Raw genomic sequence first — 26,979 nt, 5'->3', positions numbered from 1 at the left:
GGGCCCAAGTTTCCCATCCAAATGGTAGGTATGGTGGTAGTTAGAGTCCAAAACACCCGGTGGGCCCAAGTTTCCCATCCAAACGGTAGGAATGGTGGGAGTTGGAGTCCAAAACACCCGGAGGGCCCAAGTTTCCCATCCAAACGGTAGGAATGGTGGGAGTTGGAGTCTAAAACACCTGGAGGGCCCAAGTTTCCCATCCAAATGGTAGGAATGGTGGGAGTTGGAGTCCAAAACACTCGGAGGGCACAAGTTTCCCATCCAAATGGTAGGAATGGTGGGAGTTGGAGTCCAAAACACCTGGAGGGCCTGTACCCTTTCAATACAGAAAAACCATTTAGAACTACAACTCCCAGAATGCATCCTGTCTGCAAACCTAGCAGGAAAACATGGCAGGAAAAGTGGGCGGTACTTTGAGTCTCCTTTGTAGTCTGCGGGGGCAGAAAAGCAACGTTTCTAAACTTTAGGGCTGAAAACTCCAATTCCCACAATCCTTTCCCATTGCCTTCGATGGCTAGGGGCTGACGGGAACTGTAGGCGAAAAGGGAACGCCGGAAAGCGGAAGTCGGAGTTGCCACGGCGACGAAATCCCCGGATGCGGGTGACGTCACGCGCCAAGACGACGCGGCCATCTCCACCCCTTTGGTGGCCCCGCCCCCTTTTAGACTCCTCCCCTTCTCTCTCTCTGAGGCGCCGGCGACGAAATCCCCGGATGCGGGTGACGTCACGCGCTAAGACGACGCGGCTATCTCCACCCCTTTGGTGGCCCCCGCCCCCTTTTTGACTCCTCCCCTTCTCTCTCTGAGGCGCCGGGTGATGACGCCTTTGGGCGGCGCCGGCGGCTCCTGAGGGAACGAAGAGGCGGCGACGGCTTGGTCAGAGAAGCAAGCGGTTCCTCTCCCCTCGGAGGGACCGCGGCGAGGCGGAAGGGAAGACCCTTTTTGACCCTTCTCGGTGCCCGTGGCCACTTTGGGCCCTCTTCCTTAGGAACCTGAGAGCCTGTTCCTTAGCCACGCCCCCTCCGGCCTGCTCCCTTTTTGGCCGCTCTCCCCCTCCGTACCCCAAGCCACGCCTCCTCCTGGCTTCCTATGACCTACCTGCGAGAGGAGACCCCACTTAGGGTCTGAAGGAAGGAGGAAGGCCGCAGGTAGGTGGGTCAGGCCTCGCAGGGGGGAAGCCCCCATTGGAAGGGCGGGAAGGGCAGCCCTCCAGAAAGTTTCCAAAGACCCAAATGGTTTGGATGTCGAACACATTTCCATCATGGCTTCAACTCTATGTGTGCCTTGAGTATAGCCATAGATTTACTTCTCTTTCAATGTTTTTATGCACTTTCTGGTTGTAAACTTACTCATTGGGTTGTTGTAGATTTTTTCGGGCTATATGGCCATGTTCCAGAAGCATTCTCTCCTGACGTTTCACCTGCATCTGTGGCAAGCATCCTCAGAGGTAGTGAGGTCTCTTGGAACTAGGAAAATTGGGTTTATATATCTGTGGAAAGACCAGGGTGCGACAAAGGACTCTTGTCTGCTGGAGCTAGGTGTGTATGTTTCAGCTGACCACCTTGATTAACATTTGATGGCCTGGCAGTGCCTGGAGTAATTTTCTCAACAAACACCTCTCAACAAAAGATTGCTCCAGGCACTGCCAGGCCATCAAATGTTAATCAAGGTGGTCAGTTGAAACATTCACACCTAGCTCCAGCAGACAAGAGTGCTTTGTCCCACCCTGGTCTTTCCACAGATATATAAACCCATTGTCCTAATTCCAACAGACCTCACTACCTCTGAGGATGCTTGCCATAGATGCAGGTGAAACGTCAGGACAGAATGCCTCTAGAACATGGCCATATAGCCTGAAAAAACCTACAACCCAGTGATTCCAGCCATTTTTTATTTATTTGTCGTGTCAGAGCAACCAGTCCATTATATTACATTTCTAACAGAACAAAGCAAACAAACAGACAAAATACAACATTGGTGAGTTTGGTAGTTGGTTAAATGTCCTTTGACCAGTATCTGGCCACTTGGAGTGCTTCTGGTGTTGCTGCAAGGAGGTCCACCATTGGGCAGGGCTCAGGGTGCAGGTGGTCAGTGGTTTGCTCCTCTCCACACTCACATGTCGAGGATTCCACTTTGTGGCCCCATTTCCGAAGGTTGGCTCTGCATCTCGTGGTGCCAGAGCGCAGTCTGTTCAGCGCCTTCCAAGTCGCTCAGTCCTCTGTGTGCCCAGGGGGGAGTCTCTCATTTGGTATCAGCCATTGATTGAGGTTCTGGGTTTGAGCCTGCCACTTTTGGACTCCCACTGGAGCACTGCAATACACCCAAACACCTGGGAGTCACTCTGGACCGTGCTCTGACCTACAAGAAGCACTGCCTGAATATCAAGCAAAAAGTGAATGCTAGAAACAATATCATACAAAAGCTGTCCGGCACAACCTGGGGAACACAACCAGACACAGTGAAGACATCTGCCCTCGTGCTATGCTACTCTGCTGCTGAGTACGCATGACCAGTGTGGAACACATCTCACCACGCTAAAACAGTGGATCTCGCTCCTAATGAGACATGCCACATTATCACGGGGTGTCTGTGCCCTACACCACTGGAGAAATTACACTGTTTAGGCGGTATTGCACCACCTGACATCCGCTGGGAAGTAGTAGCCAATAGTGAAAGGACCAAGGCAGTGACATCTCCAGCTCATCCCCTGTTTGGGTATCAGCCAGCACGTCAATGACTTAAATCAAGAAATAGTTTTCTAAGATCTACAGAGACACTCGCAGGAACACCTCAGCAAGCGAGAGTCCAAACGTGGCAGGCACAAACCTAGAACCTCAACCAATGGCTGATACCAAATGAGAGACGCCCCCCTGGGCACACAAAAAACTGGGCGACTTGGAAGGCGCTGGACAGACTGATCTCTGGCGCCACGAGATGCAGAGCCAACCTTCAGAAATGGGGCCACAAAGTGGAGTTCACGGCATGTGAGTGTGAAGAAGAGCAAATCACTGACCACCTGCTGCAATGCAACCTGAGCCCTGCTACATGCGCAATGGAGGACCTTCTTGCGGCAACACCAGAGGCACTCCAAGTGGCCAGATACTGGTCAAAGGACATTTAATCAACTACCAAGCTTGCAAACTTTGTGTTTTGTTTGTTTGTTTATTTGTTAAAAAATGCAGTTCAACTGTTTGGTCTGCCCCTGACACGATAAATAAATAACCTCTCTATTGTTTTGCTGTTGCAATTTTAGAGTTTTTTTAATACTGGTAGCCAGATTTTGTTCATTTTCATGGTTTCCTTCTTTCTGTTGAAATTGTCCACATGATTATGGATTTTAATGGCTTCTCTGTGTAGCCTGACAAGGTGGTTGTGAGAGTGGCCCACCATCTCAAATGGTGTTTGTTGTGAGGCCGCCCTAAGTCCCCCCTTGGGATATGAAATAAATAAGATCTTCTAGAGGGTCATGCTACCCATGCTCTATTCTGCCACATCTGAAAGACTGGAATATTGTGTCCAGTTCTGGGCACCACCATTGAAGGGAGATGTTGACAAGCTGGAATTTGTTCAGAAGAGGGCAACTAAAATGATCAAGGGCCTGGAGAACAAGCCCTATGAGGGTGGCTTAGGGAACTGGGCATGTTTAGCCTGAAGAAGAGAAGGCTGAGAGGAGACATGATTGGGGCCTTGTATAAATATGTGAGGGGAAGTCACAGGGAGGAGAGAGCAAGCTTGTTTTCTGCTTCCCTGGAGACTAGGACGCGGAGCAGTGGCTTCAAGCTACAGGAAAGGAAATTCCATCTGAACATTAGGAAGAATTTTATGACTGTGAGAGCTGTTCAGCAGTGGAACTCTCTGCCCTGAAGTGTGGGGGAGGCTCCTTCTATGGAGGCTTATAAACCAAGGCTAGATGGCCATCTATCGGGGGTGCTTTAAATGCAATTTTCCTTCTTGGCAGAATAGGGTTGGACTGGATGGCCCACCAGGTCTCTTCCAACTCTATGATTCTGGGGAGGCCCAGCTCTCCTTCCCAGGACGAGAGAGAGGGCCTTCTCATTGATTGCCCCCCAGCTATGGAACTCCCTCCCTGGCAATATTAGATCAGCCCCCTCTGTCCTGTTCTTCAGAAGGGTAGTGAAGGCTATGGGACCAAGCCTTTGAGGCAGTGCAATGAGGAAATAATAGAATGGTGTCCTGCGATGGTTTTTAAGCAACTGATTTTAAAGTGGATATAAGTGATTTTAATGTTTGTGTATATTTATAATTTTATGTCCTGGCAGTGCATGTTTGCCATATTTTATGTTGTGCTCCCTGCGGAGTGAGAAGGGCAGAATATAAATGTTTAAAATAAATAAATAGTTTGTTTATTTAATTATTTTGCATATTTGTATCCCATCCTTCTCACCCCCGGAGGGGGGCTCAGGGCGGCTTCACAACAGGCATTCATTCAATGCCAACAACAGTAATAAACAACAAAAGTGGTTTAAACATTGTTAATGCTTTAAAATTACTAAAACATTGTTTAAAATCACACAGGTTTGAAATCCAATTCACACAAATTGGGTCTCATTCTAAAGTGCTGCCTGTACTGTGTAGACACTTGGTCCCATAACCAGGTTTTGGGCTTCATTCTAAAGGACAAGATGGAGGGGGGCAATCTAATGTCACTGGGTAGAGAGTTCCGCAGGCGAGGAGCCACCACTGAGAAGGCCCTGTCTCTTATCTCCACCAGTTGCATCTGCAAGGATGGTGGGACTGAGAGCAGTGCCTCTCCCGTCGAGTTTAGACTTCGCGATGGTTCATAGCAGTCTTTTAAAACTGACACATGTTCAGATAGCCAATACATCAATCTGTTGATTATCTTGTGAAGACATACATATTCAACGCAAGAGGTTTAGGCTGTGAGGGGTAAATGTAAGAGTTTTTTAGTACAATATGCAAATAATTCAGGCTGATGTTTGGATTCTGATTTTCCTTAAGAATGGGAGGATTTCCAGTAACAAGTGATCAGCATTGGCCCCTGAAATATACTATTGCTTTGTGCCTGGCTTTTCTATGGGTTTAATTTATATATGTGGTCCTGGAGAAAAAAATTAAGCTATTCAGCTAGAAATGGAAATGGAAAAGCATAGGATCGTATATTTTGGCAAATTGTAGATTTGCGTGAAGCCCAAAGGAGCGGATTGACAACAAATAGGAATAGAATAGGACATGCTCCTGGAGAAAAGGCAGAGTCGAATAAAGTAATAAGAGTAATCACAACAATAACAAAAACAACAGTAATATTTGTCGTGTCAGAATTCATTCCGAGTGGACTTTCACTTGTACGTGACACGTATATTTCTGTAAGATTCAAATGTGATGACAATAATCATGCCTCAAGTCCTTGCTGAAGGTGGTGGGTAATGCCCAATGATAATTGTTGAGCATACCTACCAGCTGTTATGAATTATGGCAGTTGAAGTCCAATACACCTGGAAGGAGGGCCCAAGTTTGCCCATGCCATTTTGAGGCTGGATCTACACTGCCATATAATCCAGATTATCAAACCAGATAATTCACATGATCTGCTTTGAACTGGGTTATATGATTCTACACTGCCATATTATTCAAAGCACAAAATCTGTATTTTAGATAGTGGTGTTAGACGAGGCCTGGGTCTCCTTTGAAAGAGGGGGGAAAGTGGATTGTTATTATTGTAAGAGTGGGGTGGACTGGCAGGGAAGGAGGCCCATTGCCACCACTGAAGGCTGAGCTACTTCCAAGGAGGTTTGTTTGTTTATTTATTTATTTATTTATTTACTATATTTGTATACTGCTCTTCTCAGCCCTTAAGGTTGACTCTGCATCTCTTGGTGCCAGAGCGCAGTCTGTTCAGTGCCTTCCAAGTCCCCCAGTCTTCTGTGTGCCCAGAGGGGAGTCTCTCAATTGGTATCAGCCATTGATTGAGGTTCCAGGTTTGAGCCTGCCACTTTTGGACTCACAGTTGCTGAGGTCCACTGCGACTCAGAGTGGTTAACAGTAGCAAAATTAAATGCTCAAAAATATCATAAAACATTTAAAAACAATTAAAACAATAGCATAATAAACAGTCAATATAAATCAATAAATCATCTCATTAGCATCTCATAGTTAAAATCAAGATCCTGTCTCATCATCCAGTTGTTCCATATCCCCTATGTTTGTTGCCTGTTCAAATGCCTGCTCGAACAACCATACTTCTGTGACCCAACGCCTTCCTTTTAGCTCAGTGTGGCCTGTCCCTTTAAGGCTCAAAGTCTCCCCAGGTGTAAAAGATGGTGGGGCAACTTTTGGACAATAACAGCTCTCTCAGGCTGTGTCCCATAATCCAGGTATAGGCATGTGCAGTGGGGCAAATTGGATGTAAAAAGCACTGCTAATTGACTGTCAGGCATTCACTGTATTAAGAAAACGCAGCGTTGGTGGAACGTTGGTGGAAGAAGGTATTTTTTTTGCCTCTAGAAATGAGCAAAGTTGGCATGGAAGGATGCCCATTCCCACTCCAAGCAGCTGGTTTTTTTCCCAAGGAGATTTGCACACTTCTATGGGGAAAATGTGGTCTTATGTTGGTTTGGGCTATGCCTTTAAGGGGCCAGGTCTCTCCAAGTACAAAGGACGGTGAGGCATCTTTGAAGACCAGGGACAGACCCTCTATGACACCTTCTCCAACTGTGTTCAACTGGATGTTTTGGACTTCAGCTCCCAGAATTCCCAAAAGCTTGGAAGCTGGCTGGGATTTCTGGGAGCTGAAGTCCAAAACACTTGCAGGAGCAGAGTTTGAGAAACACTGCTTGATGGCATTGGTTCCCAAACTGGTTCTAAATTTGCATGAAAGATCTTTAAATCTTTTTTTCAAAAGCCTGTGTCAGAGTATTTTGAAATTCATTGTAACTTTAAAAATGGAATTGGAATCTGTGCCACTGAATGGCTTTTGGGTAGGACTGATACTATGGGTAGGACTGATACTCTGCATCTGCAGACTGAATGGCTTTTGGGTAGGACTGATACTCTGCATCTGCAGACCTCAACATCTACTATTATTTTACTGCACCATTGTATATACAGTAGAGTCTCGCTTATCTGACATAAACGGACTGGCACAAAGTTGGATAAAGGAAAATGTCGGATAATATGGAGTCTCCTACTGTTACCCTTCTGATGCAGCAGTAAACACCTTGAATACTAATAACATGGACTCAAAGGATTAAGGCAAGGCAATGCCTCAGGGCTAGAGGTGCCCAGCAGGAAGTGCTCGGATGTGGAAGAGGAGCGTGGAAATCACAGAGGGAAGGAAGGAGGACACTTCCACTTCTGGTCCTGCCTCTTTTCCCCATTTCCTCCCCCTTCCTCTTGCCTTTTTCACTTATTGGAGATGGAGAGAGAATTGGGAAGAGTTCCTTTAATTGAAGGGGAAATGCTAGAGGAAAAGGGTGCTTTGGATAAGAGTGTTGGATAAGTGAATGTCGGATAAGCGAAGGTTGGATAAGCGAGACTCTACTGTAATAGGATGAGCATCCACAGGTTTGGGTGCTGGAACTAATACCCAGTGAATATTATTCCTGCTGTGTTTATTTTATAAATAGAATATATGATGTGCGGGATTCCGGTGGTTGTAGTCTCTCAGAGAGGTAATGTTTTGAAAATAAATACAGATGAAGCAATACATTATTAAAGTGTTTTGATCAGGGGTCCTCAAACTAAGGACCTATGGGACCTTGGGGACCAGATACGGCCCCCCAAGGTCATTTACCCGGCCCTCGCTCAGGGTTAACCTAAGTCTGAAACGACTTGAAAGCATACAACAACAATCCTTTCTCATCTGCCCACACTTCCCATTGAAATACTAATAAGTTTATATTTGTTATAATTGTGTTTCATTTTAATTATTGTATTGTTTTTAAGTGGGTTTTTGCGCTACAAATAAGTTATGTGCAATGTGCATAGGAATTCATTCATGTTTTTTTAAAATTATAATCTGGCCCTCCAACGATTTGAGGGACTGTAACTTGGCCCTCTGTTCAAAATATGACTCGTGCGCCAACTGCGACCATACCTCGTAAAGGCTGATCTGGCCGGGGTGGTCCATGCCTTGGTCACCTCTAGATTGGACTACTGTAATGCGTTCTACGTGGGGCTGCCCTTGAAAACGGCTCGGAAATTCCAGCTGGTCCAACGGTCGGCGGCCAGGCTGTTAACTGGCGCTCCTTACAGAGAGAGGTCAACCCTCCTGTTTAAGGAGCTCCATTGGCTGCCTTTCATCTTCCGGTCCCAATTCAAGGTGCAGGTGCTCACCTACAAAGCCCTGAACGGTTTGGGACCTGCCTACCTGCGTGACCGCATCTCCATATATGAACCCACACGTTCCCTTCGATCATCTGGAGAGGCCCTGCTCACAATCCCACCTGCTTCGCAAGCGCGTTTGGTGGGGACGAGTGACAAGGCCTTCTTGGTGGTGGCCCCCCGACTCTGGAACTCTCTCCCCAAGAACAAGCCCCAACATTGGCAATCTTTAGGAAGAGCCTGAAGACCTGGCTGTTCCAGTGTGCCTTCCCAGAATAGGAAACTCCTGGCATCATGTCCCAAATGCACTTTGTTAGAAACTAGGATTGTCTGCACATTGCACCTATCTCCAAAAAACCTCTACATACCTCCTGTCAAGTTCAGCACTTTTAAATTTTGTCCATTACATTTGGCCCGGCCTTTTAGATTTTAAATGCATCATGTGTCATTGTTTTTAGTGTTTTATTGTCTTTGCTTGATGTTTTATTATTTGCTTATGAGTTTTACTGTTATATTTGTATGTTGTTTGTTGCGGCCTTGGCCTTTGTAAGCCGCATCGAGTCCTTTGGGAGGTTTTGCGGGGTATAAATAAAGTTAATAATAATAATATTTGAGGATCCCCTGGTTTTGATCGTTAGCAGATAGTTGCCAAAGACATATAGAAATCAAGAAAAGCCTTTGTTGGTTGATGGAAAGACATTGTAGAGAGTGGCACAGGCCAGCTTGTTTAGGATGGAGCCACCAAGAATGCCCTGCCTCCCATGTTCCCACCAGAATGATCAGTGGTCAGTGGGTGATCAGTGATCACTGACCACCTTCTACAATGCATCCTGAACCCTGCAACATGCACAACGGTGGACGTCCTTACGGCAACACCAGAGGCACTTCAAGTGGCCAGCTACTGGCCAAAGGACATTTATTTATTTATTATTTCACAGTTTTGTATACCGAGCTTCTCAACCTCGTTGAGGGACTCAGCCCGGTTTACAGCCATAAAAACATATACATTCATTAAAATATCATATATCACAAATTACAAAACAACTTTAAAAACACTAAATATAAAACTACAGTGGTCAGTCGTCCTAATAAGATGGATCTATATCCACTTTCCATCCAGAGTCCTATGGTGTTGTCTCATTCTTTGAAGGCCTGACTCCTCAGCCTTCGAGGAATGAGACAACACCATAGGACTCTGACTCCATAGCATTAATAGAATGCTAAGTTTGCAAACTTTGTGTGTGTGTTTTTTTTTTCAAATATAGTACAACTGTTTTCTTCACTCCTGACACGATAAACGAATAAAACCAGAATGATATCGGTTCCCTTATGGCTGACAGGCAGTCTTTCTTCTCTTTCTTACAGGACTGTGAAAGCCATGAAGGAAACTATTCAGGCCAAGAAGTATTGGGGAGCGTCCCCCGGCCTCCACCACGCAATGGGCCACCGGGACAAGGTCTGCCGTCCTTCCCAGGAATGGGGCCAGCCGGAGCCCAAACGCCGCGGGGGAGGTGGCTGCTTTGAAGGCAACCGTCGGTTGGCGTATACCAACAAACAGTCTCCGGGATTTGGCCCCATGTCCTCCGGCAGCGACGAGGAAGAGAAAGGGAAGTGGGGACTCCCTTGCATGTCCGCCTGGGGAGTGGCAGGCGACGCGCCTAACTCTGCTCCGAACAAATCCGGCAGCAGGGGGAAGGTGGCCCGGAGTGGGGGGCGGGCCTGGCCCTTCGAAGTGAAGTCGGGGGCCAATTCCCGGGGGCGCCCAGCACTGCTCGGGGGCACCTTGAGGCGACATGGCACCAGGCGTCGGCGCCAGCGAGCCCTGCAGGCCTTCCGGATGCTTCTCTATTCCAAAAGCTCCTCCTTCGCTTTCCATTGGAAGTTCTGGGGCAAGATGGCTTCCAAGGCCCGTCGTCGGCCCGGGACGAAGCGGGCTCGGTCCTCCTTGTCCCTTTCCCCAGGGTCGCAGCCCGACGACGACCACCTCCCTCTCTATAAGAAAAGCTGCCGATTAGTCAGGGCGGAGGACTGCCAGGGCGGAGCCAAGCGCCGGCCCCGCCCCTTCAAGCCCCACCCTCCCTCTGAGCCCCACTTGGACTACGACACCTTCCCCACACCTTCCCCCGTGCCACAGACCCCTCGCCTCGGCCTCCTGGGGGCCTTGATGGAGGACACTGCCTCTTACCCTCAGTATGTAGAGCTGCAGAGGGTCAGTTTTGACAGGAACCCGGGAAGCATGGAGATGGACGAAGAGGAGACGGCCGCCATGCTCAAGTTCCCTGCGGGAGGACCCCCGGCCTCACCCCGGAGCCGGAAGGCTGGAGAGGGAGAGCTCAGCCTGGATGGAGACCGAGGTAAACCTCCAGCCTTTGGTATTAACAAAGCAAGGCAGGAGTGGACGACGTTTTGGGGAGATTTCTCTGACACCGTGTCATTGAGGTCTCATCCTCAGTCATTGCCTGAGGATCAGAGGGACATTTTGGTTAGATGCTTATGCTTTGTGGTAGGCATTGGCAATCTTTGGCCCTCCTGGTGTTTTGGACTTCAACTCCCACAATTCCTAACGTTGAAGTCCAAAACACCAGGAGGGCCAAAGTTTGCTCATGCCTGCTCTATGGGAATAGATTTCTCACCATCTGCCCCCTGGGTGTGAATGTTTTTGGTCAGGGGAAGGATAGTATATAACTCCCTGAAGGAAGAGCACAGCTCATCACTTTCCCATCTTTGTTCCACCTCATGGGTCCAAAGTGACTCTTAAAACATAGTCATAAAACCTACAGCTGAAGCATCTTCTGCAAACCCTGCATAACAGATTTGTCTTAAACATTCACTATATTATGTGCAGAAAACTTTTACTGTTGCCAGACTTTTCGGGATGAAGGGGACCCCATTTGTGGTTGAGACCCACAGTTTTAGAAGCAGTGACCTATTGGACCTTGCAGCCTCACTTTCCCCACTGGCAGGATCCAGGTGGGTCAGTCCATTCCGGGGAAGACTCTGCTTGAAGGGGCCCCTCTTCAGAGCCAGTGCCCTCCATCAAATCAGATTTCTGGCTATGTGTTAAGGCAGCACCCTGTTTCTAATAGGACCGAGCTACCATGATATTCGGGGTTCATTCCAAGCCTTCCTCAACACTAGAGTCTCTGTCATTTGCCACAGAACCCCAGCATTGGAGGAGAATGTCAAGGGCTGTCCAGTCCAAACCCCTTCTGCCACGCAGAAATCAAAGCCTTTGCAACAGATGGCCATCCAGTCTCTGTTTAAAAATTTCCAAACTCCACAGCTCTCCCAGGAAGCAATGAATTCCATGCTCAAAACAGTTCTTCCATCAGGAAATAATAATAATAATAATAATAATAATAATAATAATAACAACAACAACAACAACAACAATGATGATAATAATAATAATAATAATAATATGAATTTCATGGTCAAAACAGTTCTTCCATCAGGAAATAATAATAATAACAACAACAACAACAACAACAACAATAATAATATGAATTTTATGGTCAAAACAGTTCTTCCATCAAGAAATAATAATAATAATAATAATAATAATAATATAATTCCATGGTCAAAACAGTTATTTTGTCAGTAAATAATGATGATGATGATGATGATGATGATGATGATGATAATAATAATAATAATATGAATTCCATGGTCAAAACAGTTCTTCTGTTAGGAAATAATAATAATAATAATAATAATAATATAATTCCATGGTCAAAACAGTTATTTTGTCAGTAAATAATGATGATAATAATAATAATAATAATAATAATAATAATAATAATAATATGAATTCCATGGTCAAAACAGTTATTCTGTCAGGAAATAATAATAACAACAACAACAAGAACAATTAAAACAACAACAACTTTACCTATATTCCACTCTATCTCCCCAAAGGGATTCAGGGTAGATTCCAAACATAAATGGCAAACATTCAGTGCCTAAATACAACAACAATACATCCATACTACCAAAATGTAAACAACCCAACATATAAACATGAAGTATAACTTAACAACTAAAATTAAATAAAAAAAAACACAGCCTGTTAAAACAGACATAAAACAAAACATCAAACATTGGTGGAAACAATAATTTCCCATTTCCTTGGGGCAGTTTCCCCAAATATATGCCCTGTTAAGTTCCTCCTAATGTTTACGTGGATTCCCTTTTCATGGAATTTGAATCCATTCCCCGCTTGTATCCTAGTCTCTGGAGCAGCAGAAATCAACCTGTCCCTCTTCCTCCATGGGGCATTGTTTCTGTTACTGAAACCTGGCTCTCGTTGCCCTTCTCCTTGCTTGCTTGCAGGCCCCCTGGATGCCCTCCCCAACGGTTTTTCCTCCCTGGCTCCCGACGGCGACCTCTGCTCCCTCCCAGGAGTCACGGACGCCACCATCCTCATCAGCAACGTCTGCAGCATCGGAGGCCGTGCGGCCGAGGAGCTCTTCCAAGGCCCCCGGGACAAAGAGAGGCTGCTGGACCCTTCCGGAATGAGGCTGGAAGCCGGGGGCCAGCAGGCAGAGTCGGCCATTGAAAGCGGGCAGGAGAGACTCGCCGAGAAGGCCGCCCAGCACAGCCCTCTGCGGGAAGAACACATCACGTGTGTCCACAGTAAGTGCATGTTTATGTGTGGAAGCAGCCAGAGCAGAAACAGTAGGGGAATACATCTGGGGAAATGGAGGATAATAATAATAATAATAATAATAATAATAATAATAATAATAATAGCTGACAAGATATGAGGATGTAAAGATCGAACTGCAAAGACTCTGGCACCATCCAGTAAAGGTGATCCCAGTGGTGAGCAGCACACTGGGTGCAGTGCCTAAGACCTTGGCCTGCACTAAAACACAATAGATGGTGACAAAATCGCTACCTGTCAGCTGCAAAAGACAAGATCACTCTGCTGGCTGTTGTATTGGATCACATGCTTTTCCAGTTGCTCCTCATCAATTCTGCTGTCACCTGGGATTGCAACATCGATGACCCATATTTGGTTTTTTTTTCATTATTATTATTATTATTATTATTATTATTATTATTATTACCACAATAAGATGAGTCCACAGCAGACAAGATCACTCTGCTGGCTGTTGTATTGGATCACACTTCGGACACTTCCCAGGTGTCTAGGACTGTGTGTTGTATCGGCGAATAATGCGTGCAGATCCCAGTAAGGTGGCCTTTTGCAGCTGGCAGATGGTAATCTTGTCAGCACTGATTGTGTTTAAGTGCAGGCCAAGGTCTTTAGGCACTGCACCCAGTGTGCCCATCACCACTGGGACCCTCTTGACTGGCTCGTGCCAGAGTCTTTGCAGTTCAATCTTTAAATCCTCATATTGTGTCAGCTTTTCCAGTTGTTTCTCTTCAATCCTGCTGTCACCCAGGATTGCAACATTGACGATCCATACTTTGTTTTTTAACACAATCGTGAGATCAGGAGTATTATTATTGTTGTTGTTATTATTATTTGAAAAACAACAAGATGAGTCCACAGCAAACAAGATCACTCTGCTGGTTGTTGTATTGGATGATGATGATGATGATGATGATGATTATGATTATGATTATTATTATTATTATTAACCTCAACACTCAGGCGCATTGGAGTATTCACTTGCCACCCACTCTGCAAATAGATACACCTGGTTCCCTGTTGCCCTCCAAAGGATTCCCTGGAAGACTATGTCTGTCCTCCATCCTTTCTCCAGGCTCCTTTCCAGGGGCCTTGCTCTTCCTCCTCCTCCAGCTCCATTTTGTTGGGCTGAGGCAAGTCACCGTGTCCTCAGCTTCCTTCTCGCTTTCCCTCCAGACATCCTGGACGAGTTCCTCCAGACGTACGGCAGCCTCATTCCCATCAGTGTGGACGAGGTGGTGGAGAAGCTGGAGGACATCTTCCAGCAGGAATTCTCAACGCCACAGAGGTAAAGCATGCATCACCCCTCACCCCCTTTCACCCCATCCTTCATAGAATTACAGAGTTGGAAGACTCCAAAGGTCATCCAGTCCAACCCTCTCCCTGGCTGCTTGGTGAATGGGACTGAATTTGAAAGCACTTTAGGAGGCCTGCTTTGTGGTCAAGAGAAAGAGTAAAGCACTGTGACTGAGACTCTGGGAGCAAATAGTGGGGAAAGGGGAAGGGGTTGTATTTCCGCCCAGCTATGAATGCAGCAACTTCAATGCTGAGGCCCCAACCCACACCAAGACAGCAAAGGTGGGCTCCGCTTTCTCCCCAAGGGCTGCATGCCGTTTCAGAGAAGCGCTGTGAGGTGTGGAACCAAAAACAAAAGCGTTGGGACCACAAGAACTGGCCTGTTGTAGCTTCGAGGTCTTAATTCATAGAATAATAGAGCTGGAGCAGACCCCCAGTGTTGCAACTCAGGGTAGTTTTCACCTTGCTCCAGACACCACCACACCAAGGCTGTAGGTTTTTGTAGTTTATTGAGAAAAGCAAAATCAAAACAATAGAAATGCAATAGTTCCATAGGCAAAACAGAGACTTAAATGTAAAGGCAAAGTTCCCAAGATCCAAAGGCAAAAACATGAAGCATAATCCTTTAGCAATGGTCAAACAAAGAGTCCATGGTAAACAGTTGAAAACAAGACCCAAATCCCAGACTCAGGAAGCCAGAAGTGTGCTGCAAAAAGCCAAGGAAAATCTCCAGAAGTTAACATGGGAAGAGCAATGTTGGACTGACAACAATGGCCTGTCAGCTACAAGACTAAATACCCTTTGTGAACATGAAAGCATTGCGTTGACCTTGGGCACTTTTGGCTTCTCGCTTGCTGCTTATAAACCTCCAGAGGAGGAGGAGACTCTGCTGGACTTGCAGGAAACAGCAGATTCATCTATTGAATAGCTCTAAATGTCAGGAAAGTGTTTCCTGATGTTTAGGTGGAATCTCTTTTCCTGCAATTTCAATCAGTGGCTAAGTATCCTGGTCTCTAGAGCAGGCATGGGCAAACTTTGGCCTTCCTCCAGGTGTTTTGGACTTCAGCCCCCACAATTCCTAACAGCCTACTGGCTGTTAGGAATTGTGAGGGCTGAAGTCCAAAACACCTGGAGGAAGGCCAAAGTTTGCCCATGCCTAGACTAGATGCAGGCTGCAAGGTTTTCCTCTGCCATGGTAAAGACAGGCCTTTGCTTTCTCTGGCACTTCCCTGCAGGAAAGGCATGATCAACCAGCTGATCCAGTCCTACCAACGCATGCCAGGGAATGCCATGGTCCGGACCTTCCGGGTGACCTACAAGCGCCACGTGGTCACCATGGACGACCTGCAGACGCTCTACGGACCCAACTGGCTCAACGACCAGGTATGGCGCACAATGGCAGAAAAGAGGTGAAAAGAAGGGGCTGAGGAGGGTGGGATGCAGTGAGGCCACAACTGAGGCCTACAGTATTGATATGTGCCTGTGCTCAAACTAGATTACATTTGGGTCCCCGGTTTTGTGTGCGTTAGGTGCACAGGACCTTTACAAAAGTGGTAGCAATGGATTAAAAGTCATTTTATTGTACCTGAGAGAACACTTTTTGAGAAATCTTTAGGTCAGTGTTTCTCAGCCGGGGGTTCGCAACCCCTGGAGGGGTCGCAAGGGGTGTCAGAGGGGTCGCTAAAGACCCCAACGGTCTTTTCTGTTGTTCATGCGAGCTCTGTGTGCCAATGTTGGCATAATTCTATCGTTGGTGGGGTTCAGATAGCTGTTTGATTGTAGGTTAACTATACATCCCAACAACCAGAACTCCCAAATGTCATTGTCTGTTTCCTCCAAACTCCACCATTGTTCACAGTTGGGCATATTGACTGCCGACTTTGGGTCAGATCCATCATGGTTTGAGGCCACAGTGCTCTCTGGATGGAGGTGAACTACAACTCCAAAACTCAAGGTCAATGCCCACCAAATCCTTCCAGTATTTTCGGTTGGTCATGGGTATTCTGTGTGCCAAGTTTGGTTCAATTCCATCGTTGGTGGGGTTCAGAATGCTCTTTGATTGTAAGTGAACTATAAATCCCAGCAACTACAACTCCCAAATGACAAAATCATTTTTTTTGAGTGAAGGATATACATTGGGTTGCTAGGTGTGTTGTGTCCAAATTTGGTGTCAATTCGTCCAGTGGTTTTTGAGTTCTGTTAATCCCACAAATGAACATTACATATTTATTTATTTATTTATTTAGATAAATAATAAATAAATACTATGATTTTACATAGGATTTGTGCCACATTCGAACATCCACTGCCTTGAATGGCAGCGTAAACACAGAACTAGGAAAACCGGATCTGTGAAATGGCAAAAGTAGTGTAGACCTTTGTTGATCCTTGCATTTGGCTCTGTAATGAAGACCCTTCCCCCTTTTCCCTCCCTCCACTCCACCCAAAACAGGTCATGAACATGTACGGGGATCTCGTCATGGACACGGTGCCGGAGAAGGTGAGCATCCGACCCTGAATTTTCCAACCCAAGAGGTAGGTTCAGGAGCTCACGATCGCGAAAGGCTTTGCCACCTTGAGCGGATGATGGGTACGGCTCTGTCTCTGGTTTGTAGAGTTATGATAGAGTTGGAAAGGACCATCATAGTCATCTAGCCTGACCCACTGCCAATCAAGGAAGTTGCATGGAGGGTGCTGGCAGCAGGCCTGGATCACTTTTATGACCAAGGCCATTCATCAACCTGTTTGCTGTGCTTTGAAATCAAATGGCAGCACAGCACTTCCAAGAAAGGAAAGGGAGACTGAGAGAGAAGAGGAACAAGAAAACAGTGCAGATCGGAGCGATTAAAAATAAATTTTAGTGAGATTCGCACAGGCACTTGCCAAGGAGCAATGCCATAGAACAGGCATGGGCAAACTTGGACCCTCCAGGTGTTTTGGACTTCAACTCTCATAATTCCTAACAGCTGGTAGGCTGTTAGGAATTGTGGGAGTTGCAGTCCAAAACACCTGGAGGGCCCAAGTTTGTTCATGCGTGCTATAGAATCATGGGGGTTATAGTTTTGTAAGTCCTTTAGCCTTCTCTGCCACCAAACTACAACTTGGTCATTCTCTGTAGACTGACACAGCTGATTAGAGACATCAATCTGGATTTTAAAGTCTTCCATGTCATTAAACCATCTCACCAGGATTGAATGAAAAGTAATGCCTCCACCTTCATTACTTGGTTTTGGATGGGAATATTTTAATAAATCAAACGCAGAAATAATCCTTAGAAAGTGCTCTTTAAACACCACTATTCACTTTTCCACATAATCACCAGGCAATTGGATACATGTCTGCCAATGATGAACAAGTTTTCTGAAGCCGTCACGGAAGAAGTTGACGCTCAGACGTCAGCATCCTGGGTACTCATTGTGCACGGATCTTCCGATAGCCAAGCAAAGCAATAATGCGACCCACACATTCTTGTGAAATGCTGATTATGCTTGAAATTTCTCTCTGAGTGATACGACAATCGTCCTGAATCCATCTGTCAACCTTTTGCTTGTGAAACTGGGTGGTTGCTGTCACAGGACGTCCAACTTTTTGTTTATAATAAATAATAATGAAACTTTATTTATACCCCGCCACCATCTCCCCAAGGGACTCGGAGCAGCTTACATGAGGCCAAGCCCAAACAACACATCAATAAAACAAAAAAGCAAAAAACAATAAATACAATACAATTGATATAAATCACATGTGAACAATAAACAGTAAACAATAACACACAAGGATTTAAAAACCTACCGCCGTGCCAAATGTAGTAATTTAAAATATAAAAAATAAACGCTGGGCATGAACAAGGTAGGATATATCTGGTATAGGGTTTTAAAAGAAATGAGGAAGCGCAGTCCAAGCTAATCCAACATTAAAGTGCATTCTGAGGACATATTGCTGGGAATTTTTCCTTATTCCGGGAAGGCACGCTGGAACAGCCACGTTTTCAGGCTCCTCCTAAAGACTGCCAATGTTGGGGCATGCCTGATGTCCTTGGGAAGTGAGTTCCAAAGTCAGGGGACTACCACTCAGAAGGCCCTCTCCCTCGTCCCCACCAATCGCGCCTGCAAAGGAGGCGGGAGCATGAGCAGAGCCTCTCCAGATGATCGAAGAGATCGTGTGGGTTCGTACACAGAAATGTTTCTCACGCAAGTCAGATGTTCCCACCTCAATATCTTTAAATTTACTCATCCAACGACACACAGTACTCACATTAACACAGTCAGCATAAACAGCTTGCACTCTCTGATGACTCTCCTTTGGGGTGACACCTTCTACTGTCTAGAATTCAATGACTGCACGTTGCTTAAGTCGCACCGACCGTCTCCGCAGGGTTCCATACTTCGCACTTTAACAACACAGCCGCTCAATGCTAAGGCTTCCCGCCAAAATGGAACTGTAGAGGAGAGTCTTCTGAACAAGCCAGTACCTGCTGCATACGTTGCTTAAGCCGCATTGACCAACCGTCTCCGCAGGGTTCCATACTTCACACTTTAACAACACAACCATTCAATGCTAAGGCTTCCCACCAAAATGGAACTGTAGAGGAGAGTCTCCTGAACAAGCCAGTACCTGCCGCAAACCAGTACTGCCATCTGTTGAGTTACGAAGGTGGAGGCATTACTTTTCATTCAACTCTCGTAGTAAAACCGCAATAATTCCCAGTAATTCCCCTTGGGCAGCCCTCATAAATGTTCCTGATGAGGCCATTATTATTAATCTGTGCTTGGTAAACTCTCTGCTTTAGACTTCAGTTCCCATTATCCTCCCTTGTTGCCTGTGGGATCAAAGTCCAAAGGAACATTCAAGTCAACATTAGAAGACCATTTTCCCTTCCTTGACAAGTTGGGTGCAGTTTGCTCCTCCCAAGTCCAGTCTCCCCCCAGCACTTCTCTCATGGGTTGAAGCCATTTTGTATGTGTCTGTATCTGTTTTTTTCTCTCCCACCAGGTTCATTTCTTCAACAGTTTTTTCTACGATAAGCTACGAACCAAGGGTTACGAGGGGGTGAAGCGCTGGACCAAAAATGTAAGTTGGTGTTTGGGTTATCGGAGATGACGGGGCTGCAGCTGGGTGGGCAAAGAGTGGCCCCATGGGAGGCGTGAGGACTCTCAGCCTCGGTTTTGTAGTCCCTAAAGTCTGCTGCCTATCCGTTTTTCCTCCCCCTCCCTCCAAATGTTACTTTTGGGTTGAGTTTTGGACTCCTTGTTTTATTTATTTATTTATTTTATTTATTTCGCACATTTCTACCCCGCCCTTCTTAACCCCCGAGGGGGGACTCAGGGCGGCTTACAAAAGGCACAATTCAATGCCAACACTAGCAATAAGATAAAACATATATAAACAGCAATTATAAACAATTAAAATAATCAATTATACATCACAATCAATAAAACCAATCTAATGCTCAAAGTTCGCCAGCTCAGAGTCCGTAAATTCATTCCACATTGTCAAATCCTATAAATTCTAGTCGTTATTGTCCTTTGTCTATCTGGCAGATTACCCAAAGGCCTGGTCCCATATCCATGTTTTTAGTTTCCTTCTAAAAGAGAGGAGGGATGTCAATGACCTAATTTCCCCAGGGAGTGAATTCCACAGGTGAGGGGCCACCACCGAGAAGGCCCTGCTCCTCCTCCCCACCAATCTCACTTGTGATAGAGGTAGGGCTGAGAACAGGGCCTCCCCAGAAGATCTTAAACTCCGAGGAGATGCGTTCGGACAGATACCCCCAAACCATGCAGAAATAAATGCACACCCAGCATCATGCAAAAACAAATATGTGTGAAAAAGATCTGGGGCTATTAGTGGACCACAAAGTGAACATCAGCCAAGAGTGTGATGTGGCAGCTGAAAAGGCCAGTGCGATTCTAGGTGGCATCTGTAGGAATGTAGTGCCTAATTCAGTGGTCCCCAACCTTTGGTCCTCCAAATGTTTTGGATTTCAACTCCTAGAAATCCCAGCCAGTTTCCCAGCTGTTAGAAATTGTGGGAGTTGAAGTCCAAAACACCTTGAGGACCAAAGGGAACCACTGGCTTTGATGGAAGGAAGTCCTAGTCCCCTCTCTTCTTCTGCTTTGGCCTCCCCTGGAATAACAGCCCTGAGTCCAGTTCTGGGCAAAGCCATTCAAGAAGGAGGTGGACAATGTGTCCAGAGAAGGGCAAGCAAAATGGTTAAAGGTCTGGAAAGTATGACATCCTATGAGGATCCATTTTGGGGAGATTAATAGGTTTTGATTAGACAAGAGAAGACTGAGAGGGGACATGATGTGCCTTCAGGTCCTCTGTTGACATATGGGGAGCCCATGAATTGGTCCATGCTCTAGTTACATCCAGGATAGACTACTGCAACGCACTGTACGTGGGGTTCCCTTTGAAGACTGCTCGGAAGCTTCAAACAAAGGACTCTTGTCTGCTGGAGCTAGGTGTGAATGTTTCAACTGACCACCTTGATTAACATTTGATGGCCTGGCAGTGCCTGGAGTAATCTTCTCAACAAACACTTCTCAACAAAAGATTGCTCCAGGCACTGCCAGACCATCAAATGCTAATCAAGGTGGTCAGTTGAAACATTCACACCTAGCTCCAGCAGACAAGAGTCCTTTGTCCCACCCTGGTCTTTCCATAGATATATAAACCCTTTTCCCTAGTTCCAACAGACCTCACTACCTCTGAGGATGCTTGCCATAGATGCAGGCGAAACGTCAGGAGAGAATGCCTCTAGAACATGGCCATATAGCCTGAAAAAAAACCTACAACAACCTATTGCTGGTATTTGTTGTCAGTCTCCCATCCAAGTACTAACCAGGGCTGCCCTTTCTTAGCTTCTAGGATCAGGCAGCTTCTGATACCTTTAAATATCTGAAGGAGTGTCATGTGGAAATGGAGCCAGCTTTGTTCTGTGGTGCTCCATACGATAGGATCCAAACCACAGAATTCAACTGAGAACAAAATGAAGTTCCACTAAATTTTAAGTCATATGAAGAAGTGTTTGACAGTAGAATGGACATCCATGGAGGGAGATGGAGTCCATCTTAGGAGATCTTTTAACAGGTTGGATAGGCATCTCTTTGGGGAGCTTTTTCCTGCACGGCAGAAGAGGCTTGAACTAGTGCTGTGGCTCCCGACCCCAAATATGGCTCCCTTTGATCAATGTTGGGATCATGAAATATTGGGTAGTAGCCAACCGTTTCCGAACAACAGCCATTTGCCCAAATCCGTTGGCCACAACATGCAATGTTTACAGCAGACTCTGCAGAGGAGACTTCAGCTGTGCTCCACAAAACTGAAAAAAATCAGACTGTTCAGCAAGCTTTGCAAACGATGATTCGTCATCAGGAAATGTTGGGTTTTCATACCTATTTTATATATATATATGCCTGGAGTCATGAGTGGAAAAAGTTTCAGAAGCCCTGGATGGCGCTCAGGGTCCCTTCTGTTTTCCTGACTCCCGGCTCCTCCTTCCGGCTTCCTCCCAGGTGGACATCTTCAACAAGGAGCTGCTTCTCATCCCAATCCACCTGGAGGTCCACTGGTCCCTCATCTGCGTGGAGGTGAAGCAGAAGAAGATCACGTACCTGGACTCCCAGCGCACCCTCAATCGGCGCTGCCCCAAGGTAGGGTGCCGTGGGCACAGCAGGCAGGGCCACTCCTGTGGGGTTGGCCATCATGGTGGCCATCAGGAGAAGCTGAGGTGCCCGTCTTCTTCCTTCGAGGCTTTTCTGGAGGGGCTCAGCCAGCCTCCTCTCACTCATCTCCCTGTGGGTTTGCTGGACTGCAACTCTCAAAGTCCCCCAGCTGGCAGATTCTGCAGGTTGCAACCCACAAATCCACGGGGCCCCAAGTTTGAGATGTCTGTTTCATAAAATAAGATGCTTTGGTATATTTCTGTATTTACTCAAATCGAGTGCTCACCTTTTTGGCTCAATTACCTTGCCAAAACTAGGGTGCGCATCCAATTTGCATAATCGGGTAATTTTAATTGCTGAGCCAAAGAAATAGCGGAAGCTGCTTCAGGAGCACCTGGAGCTTCTATTTGATGTATATCATCTGTAATGGGCCAGGCTTCAGCGCAGCTAGTTAATCACCAGCAATATATCACAGGTTGCAGTTTAGAGCCCATGTCAGGGTGAGCTCCCTATCTTCAGCCCAGCTCACTGTCCACCTAAGCAGTTCGAAAAAGCTGTGAGTAGAGACATTAGGCAGGAAGGTATTTTACGCTTCCTTAAGCAGGAAGGTATTGAACGGCACCATAAAAAGAAAATACCAGAAAATGCTGGCAATCAAAGAAAGGAGGAAGTCTGTGATCAAGGGCTCTTTGTCAACAGCACCCCCTGTGGCCGGAATCGAGCATAATCTCCAGGATGCCGAAGTTGGGGAAAAACGCCGACATAATACCTCTATCTGTTGTGTGTCCTGTCTGTTTAACGGCATTGAATATTTGCCATGTATGTGTTCTGTGATCTGCCCTGAATCTCTTTTGGGTCGAGAAGGGCAGAATATAAATGCTGCAAATAAATAAATAAATAATTTAGTTGTCATAGCTCCATGCTATGGGATCCTGGGATTTGTAGTTTGGTGAGGCATCCTCACTCTCTGGCAAAGGAGGCACAAGGCCTTGTAAAAGGACAGCCCCCATGGCCCCATAGCCTTGAACCAAGGCAGTTAAAGTGGATTCATTCTGCGTGCACCCCAAGGGTTCTTGTCCATTGCTGAAAGCTTTGGTGTTCCAATGCAATTGTTTTCACACACACACGAAAAAGGAATTCAAAGCAAGCAGCAGATGTAATGGGCGTATTACAAAGAGTGCACTATGTGCTGCGCTTTTCCCATTACATTTGTCAGAAAATACTTTTTTTGGTTACAGGGTTTTAAAAATGGAGGTGCGCATTAGATTCGATGACGCATTAGACTCGAGTCAATATGGGTTTTGCAAAATGCCAAGAAAGTCAGCTTTGAGCCTGAGCAGAGCATCCCTAAAATGGAATATTTGCCAATTGGCCTTTCAAAGCAAATATGCAAATATAATTATCTGCCCCTCGTTAAATGTGGGTTCTCTTCCCCTTTACTTTGGTCCAGCACATCTGCAAGTACCTGCAGGCTGAAGCAGACAAGAAGAATCGCCCCGACTTCCGAGACGGATGGAGAGGAGTTTTCCAGATGGTGAGTGTCTCTCTTCCTTCACAAGGAATGATTTCCCAAAGCGTCAGTACATTCTTGTACTTTCTCAGCTCCAGTTACCATATATTCTTGAGTTTAAGCCGTGTTTTTCAGCCCTTTTAAAAAAGGCTGAAAAACTCGGGTCAGATTTATTATTTTACTCTGTTAGTATTATTATTTTTATTACATTTATTATTTTACTCTATTTTTAATTATTATTACATTTATTATTTTTCTTCATGTATTATTATTACATTTTTATTTTATTAATTATTTTACTCTATTATTACATTTATTATTTTACTGTATTGTTATTATTACAATTATTGTTTCACTCTTATTATTACATGTATTTTCTCTCTTTATTAGTATTACATTTATTATTTTATTCTATTAATTATTTTACTCTTATTACATTTATTGTTTTACACTATTATTATTATTACAATTATTATTAAACTCTATTATTATTACGTTATAATAATAATAATAATAATAATGTAATAATAAGTCGGCTTCGGGCTGATATGGGCGGGATAAAAGTGACATAAATAAATAAATTTATTATTTTAATCTATTATTACTGTTATTACATCTCCATTATTTTATTCCATTATTTTTATTTTATTACGTGTATTATTTTCTCTCTTTATTATTATTACATTTATTATTTTTCTTCATGTACTATCATTACATTTATTATTTTACTCTACTTTTTGTTATTACATTTATTATTTTACTCTATTATTATTGTTATTACATCTCCATTATTTTATTCTATTATTTTTTACGTGTATTATTTTATCTCTTTATTATTATTACATGTATTGTTTTTCTTCATGTATTATTATTACATTTATTATTTTGCTCTTATATTTTACTCTATTTTTATTATTACATTTATTATTTTACTTTATTATTATTATTACATTTATTATTTTACTCTTATTACTGTTATTATTACATTTCCATTATTTTACTCTATTATTTTTATTACTTTTATTATTTTTCTCTCTTTCCTATTATTGGAACATACATAAGCACATTTCCATTGAAAAAGGTTAGAATAAAGTTTGAATCAGAGTTGGACAGTTTTATCTTATTTAATGTAAATATTCAAAAACATTTAACCTCATGATGCCTCAATCAATGTAATTATATTGGTATCTATTTTTATTTTGAAATATACCAATCACTGCTGCATTCTCCACTCCCAGCTTATACTCAAGTCAATGTGTTTTCCCAGTTTTTTTGTGGTAAAATGAGGTGTCTCGGCTTATATTTGGGTCTGCTTATACTTGAGTATATACGGTATATTGTCTTGCTCACACTGGATGTGCTGATGTAACCCAAGAGGTGAAAGTGTGGGTTTCTCCAGGTGACCCTAATGCCAGTGCAACTAAAAAGTTTCCCACTAGACAGAGGAGGAAGAGGAAAGGGTGAAAAGGGGCTTCTTTGCTCTGAGGCATGTCCTTCACGACTCCATTGTCCTTCCTGGAATCTATTGTCTTCTTCACTTTCTCCCCTTTCTCTCCCGCAGAACATTGCCAGGCAAAACAACGACAGCGATTGTGGAGCCTTCGTCCTGCAGGTGAGTGCTGCGGACCCTTCTCAAGACCCCTCCCAGCTGAGGGGCCTCTGAGGGCAATGGAGGGGAAGGCAAGGCTTATCTTGGCCAGACAGCATCCCTGGACTTAGCCAAACCAAACTGGGAGCTCTGAAGGAGAGCATGGGCCTTTCCACGTCAACATAATTGATTTCCCAAAGAAGCTAGCATCCCATGTTGTCAACCTTGTGACAGCAATAGGGCATGATCGCATTTAGGCCAGGCAGCCCCTGAATCTTCTCTTCTCTCTATGCAATTCTGTGGCTTGAGATTGCCAATTGAATGACAAAAATGTACATTACAGTGCAGGCATGGGCCAACTTGGGCCCTCTGGGTATTTTGGACTCCAACTCTCACAATTCCTATTTATTTATTTACAGAATTTACATTCCGCCCTTCTCACCCCGCAGGGGACTCAGGGCGAATTACAGCGTACACATATATGGCAAATATTCAATGCCAATTTTTGACATACAAACATATACAGACATACACAGAGGCTATTTAACCTTTTTTTCTGGCCACCAGGGGAACTGTCGCTTTCTTCGTCCATCTGCAACACTGATGAAGCACTTCCGCATTCCCCGCATGCTTCCCTGCTGGAATGCTTTCTGGAGTCTTTTTTATGGCCTCATAAATTAGTTAATTTAGCCTCCCCACACTTTAAGGTGGTACCTAATTTTCCTACTTGACAGATGCAACTGTCTTTCGGGTTGCAAAGGTCGACAACAGGCTACACACAATTGGTTGGAAACCCACTCCAACCCAGGCTGGCTTCGAACTCATGATTTTTTGGTCAGAGTGATCTTAATGCAGCTGACACTCAGCCAGCTGCGCCACAATCCCGGTGCTAATTCCTAACAGCCCCAGGCCCCTTCCTGATTATCTGACCCAATTCTATCATTGGTGGGGTTCAGAATGCTCTCTGATTGTAGGTGATCTATAAATCCCAGCAATTACAACTCCCAAATGTCAAGGTCTATTTTCCCCGAACTCCCAACAGTGTTCAAATTTGGGCATATTGAATATTTGTGCCAAGTTTAATCCAGATCTATCATTGTTTGAGTTCACAGTGCTTCCTGGACATAGGTGAACTACAACTCCCAAACTCAAGGCCAATGTTCACCTAACCCTTTCATTATTTTTTGCTGGTCATGGGCGTTCTGTGTGCCAGGTTTGGGTCAATTCCATCTCTGATGGAGTTCAGAATGTTCTTTGATTGTTGGTGAACTATAAATCCCATCAACTACAACTCCCAAGGCCCAGAGAATGAAAATACATCCTGCCTGTCAGATATTTACATGATGATTCATAACAGTATTGTTATTATTATTATTATTAAACTTTATTTGTACCCCGCTAGCATCTCCCGAAGGCTTCGATGCGGCTTACACAGGCCGAGGCCTCAACACACAACACAACAATACAATCTAAGCAAATCAAACAATTAAAAACAGAATAAAGCAAAATAAACAACAGGCAAAAAGCAATAGACTAAACCACAATAAAACTGGGCCGGGACAGAGTAATGGGTACAAGAATTAAAAGCGTTGATGTGACAGGAGGTGTATATGAGGCTTCTAGGGCAAGTGCGATGTGTGATGTGCAGCAATCATTGGTTCTGGTAAAGTGCTTATGGGACTTGGTAGTGGAGATTTCCTACTCTGGGAAGGCGCATCGGAAAAGCCAGGTCTTCAGGTTCTTTCTGAAGACTGCCAATGTAGGGGCCTCTCTAAGATCTTTGGGGGAGGATGTTCCAGAGTTGGGGGGCCACCACGGAAAAGGCCCTGTCCCGCGTCCCCACCAACCGCGCCTGCGACGTAGGTGGGATCACAAGCAGGGCCTCTCCAGATGACCGAAGTGAACGCGTGGGTTCGTAGATGGAAATGCGGTCACGCAGGTAGGCTGGTTCCAAACCG

The 26,979-nt window shown here is 45.0% G+C and overlaps 1 protein-coding gene across 1 annotated transcript in view; it reads left to right on the top strand.

The window, feature by feature from the left end:
* The first annotated feature begins 798 nt into the window (after positions 1-798).
* Positions 799-26,979, top strand: part of SENP3 (SUMO specific peptidase 3) — a 32,872-nt gene continuing 6,691 nt past the window's right edge. The window contains exons 1-10 of the mRNA XM_060779913.2: positions 799-1,147; positions 9,666-10,654; positions 12,633-12,935; positions 14,137-14,248; positions 15,492-15,639; positions 16,709-16,756; positions 19,249-19,326; positions 21,774-21,911; positions 23,374-23,457; positions 24,995-25,045. Of these exons, the coding sequence (XP_060635896.2) occupies positions 9,679-10,654; positions 12,633-12,935; positions 14,137-14,248; positions 15,492-15,639; positions 16,709-16,756; positions 19,249-19,326; positions 21,774-21,911; positions 23,374-23,457; positions 24,995-25,045 (1,938 nt within the window). The 5' untranslated portion in view covers positions 799-1,147; positions 9,666-9,678. The remainder of the gene's footprint in view (positions 1,148-9,665; positions 10,655-12,632; positions 12,936-14,136; positions 14,249-15,491; positions 15,640-16,708; positions 16,757-19,248; positions 19,327-21,773; positions 21,912-23,373; positions 23,458-24,994; positions 25,046-26,979) is intronic.

The sequence above is a fragment of the Anolis sagrei genome, chromosome 6 (genome assembly GCF_037176765.1).
Source record: "Anolis sagrei isolate rAnoSag1 chromosome 6, rAnoSag1.mat, whole genome shotgun sequence".
Taxonomy (NCBI): Eukaryota; Metazoa; Chordata; class Lepidosauria; order Squamata; family Dactyloidae; genus Anolis; species Anolis sagrei.
Note: the sequence above shows the minus strand (reverse complement) of the source record. Positions and strands in the feature narration are given on the sequence as shown.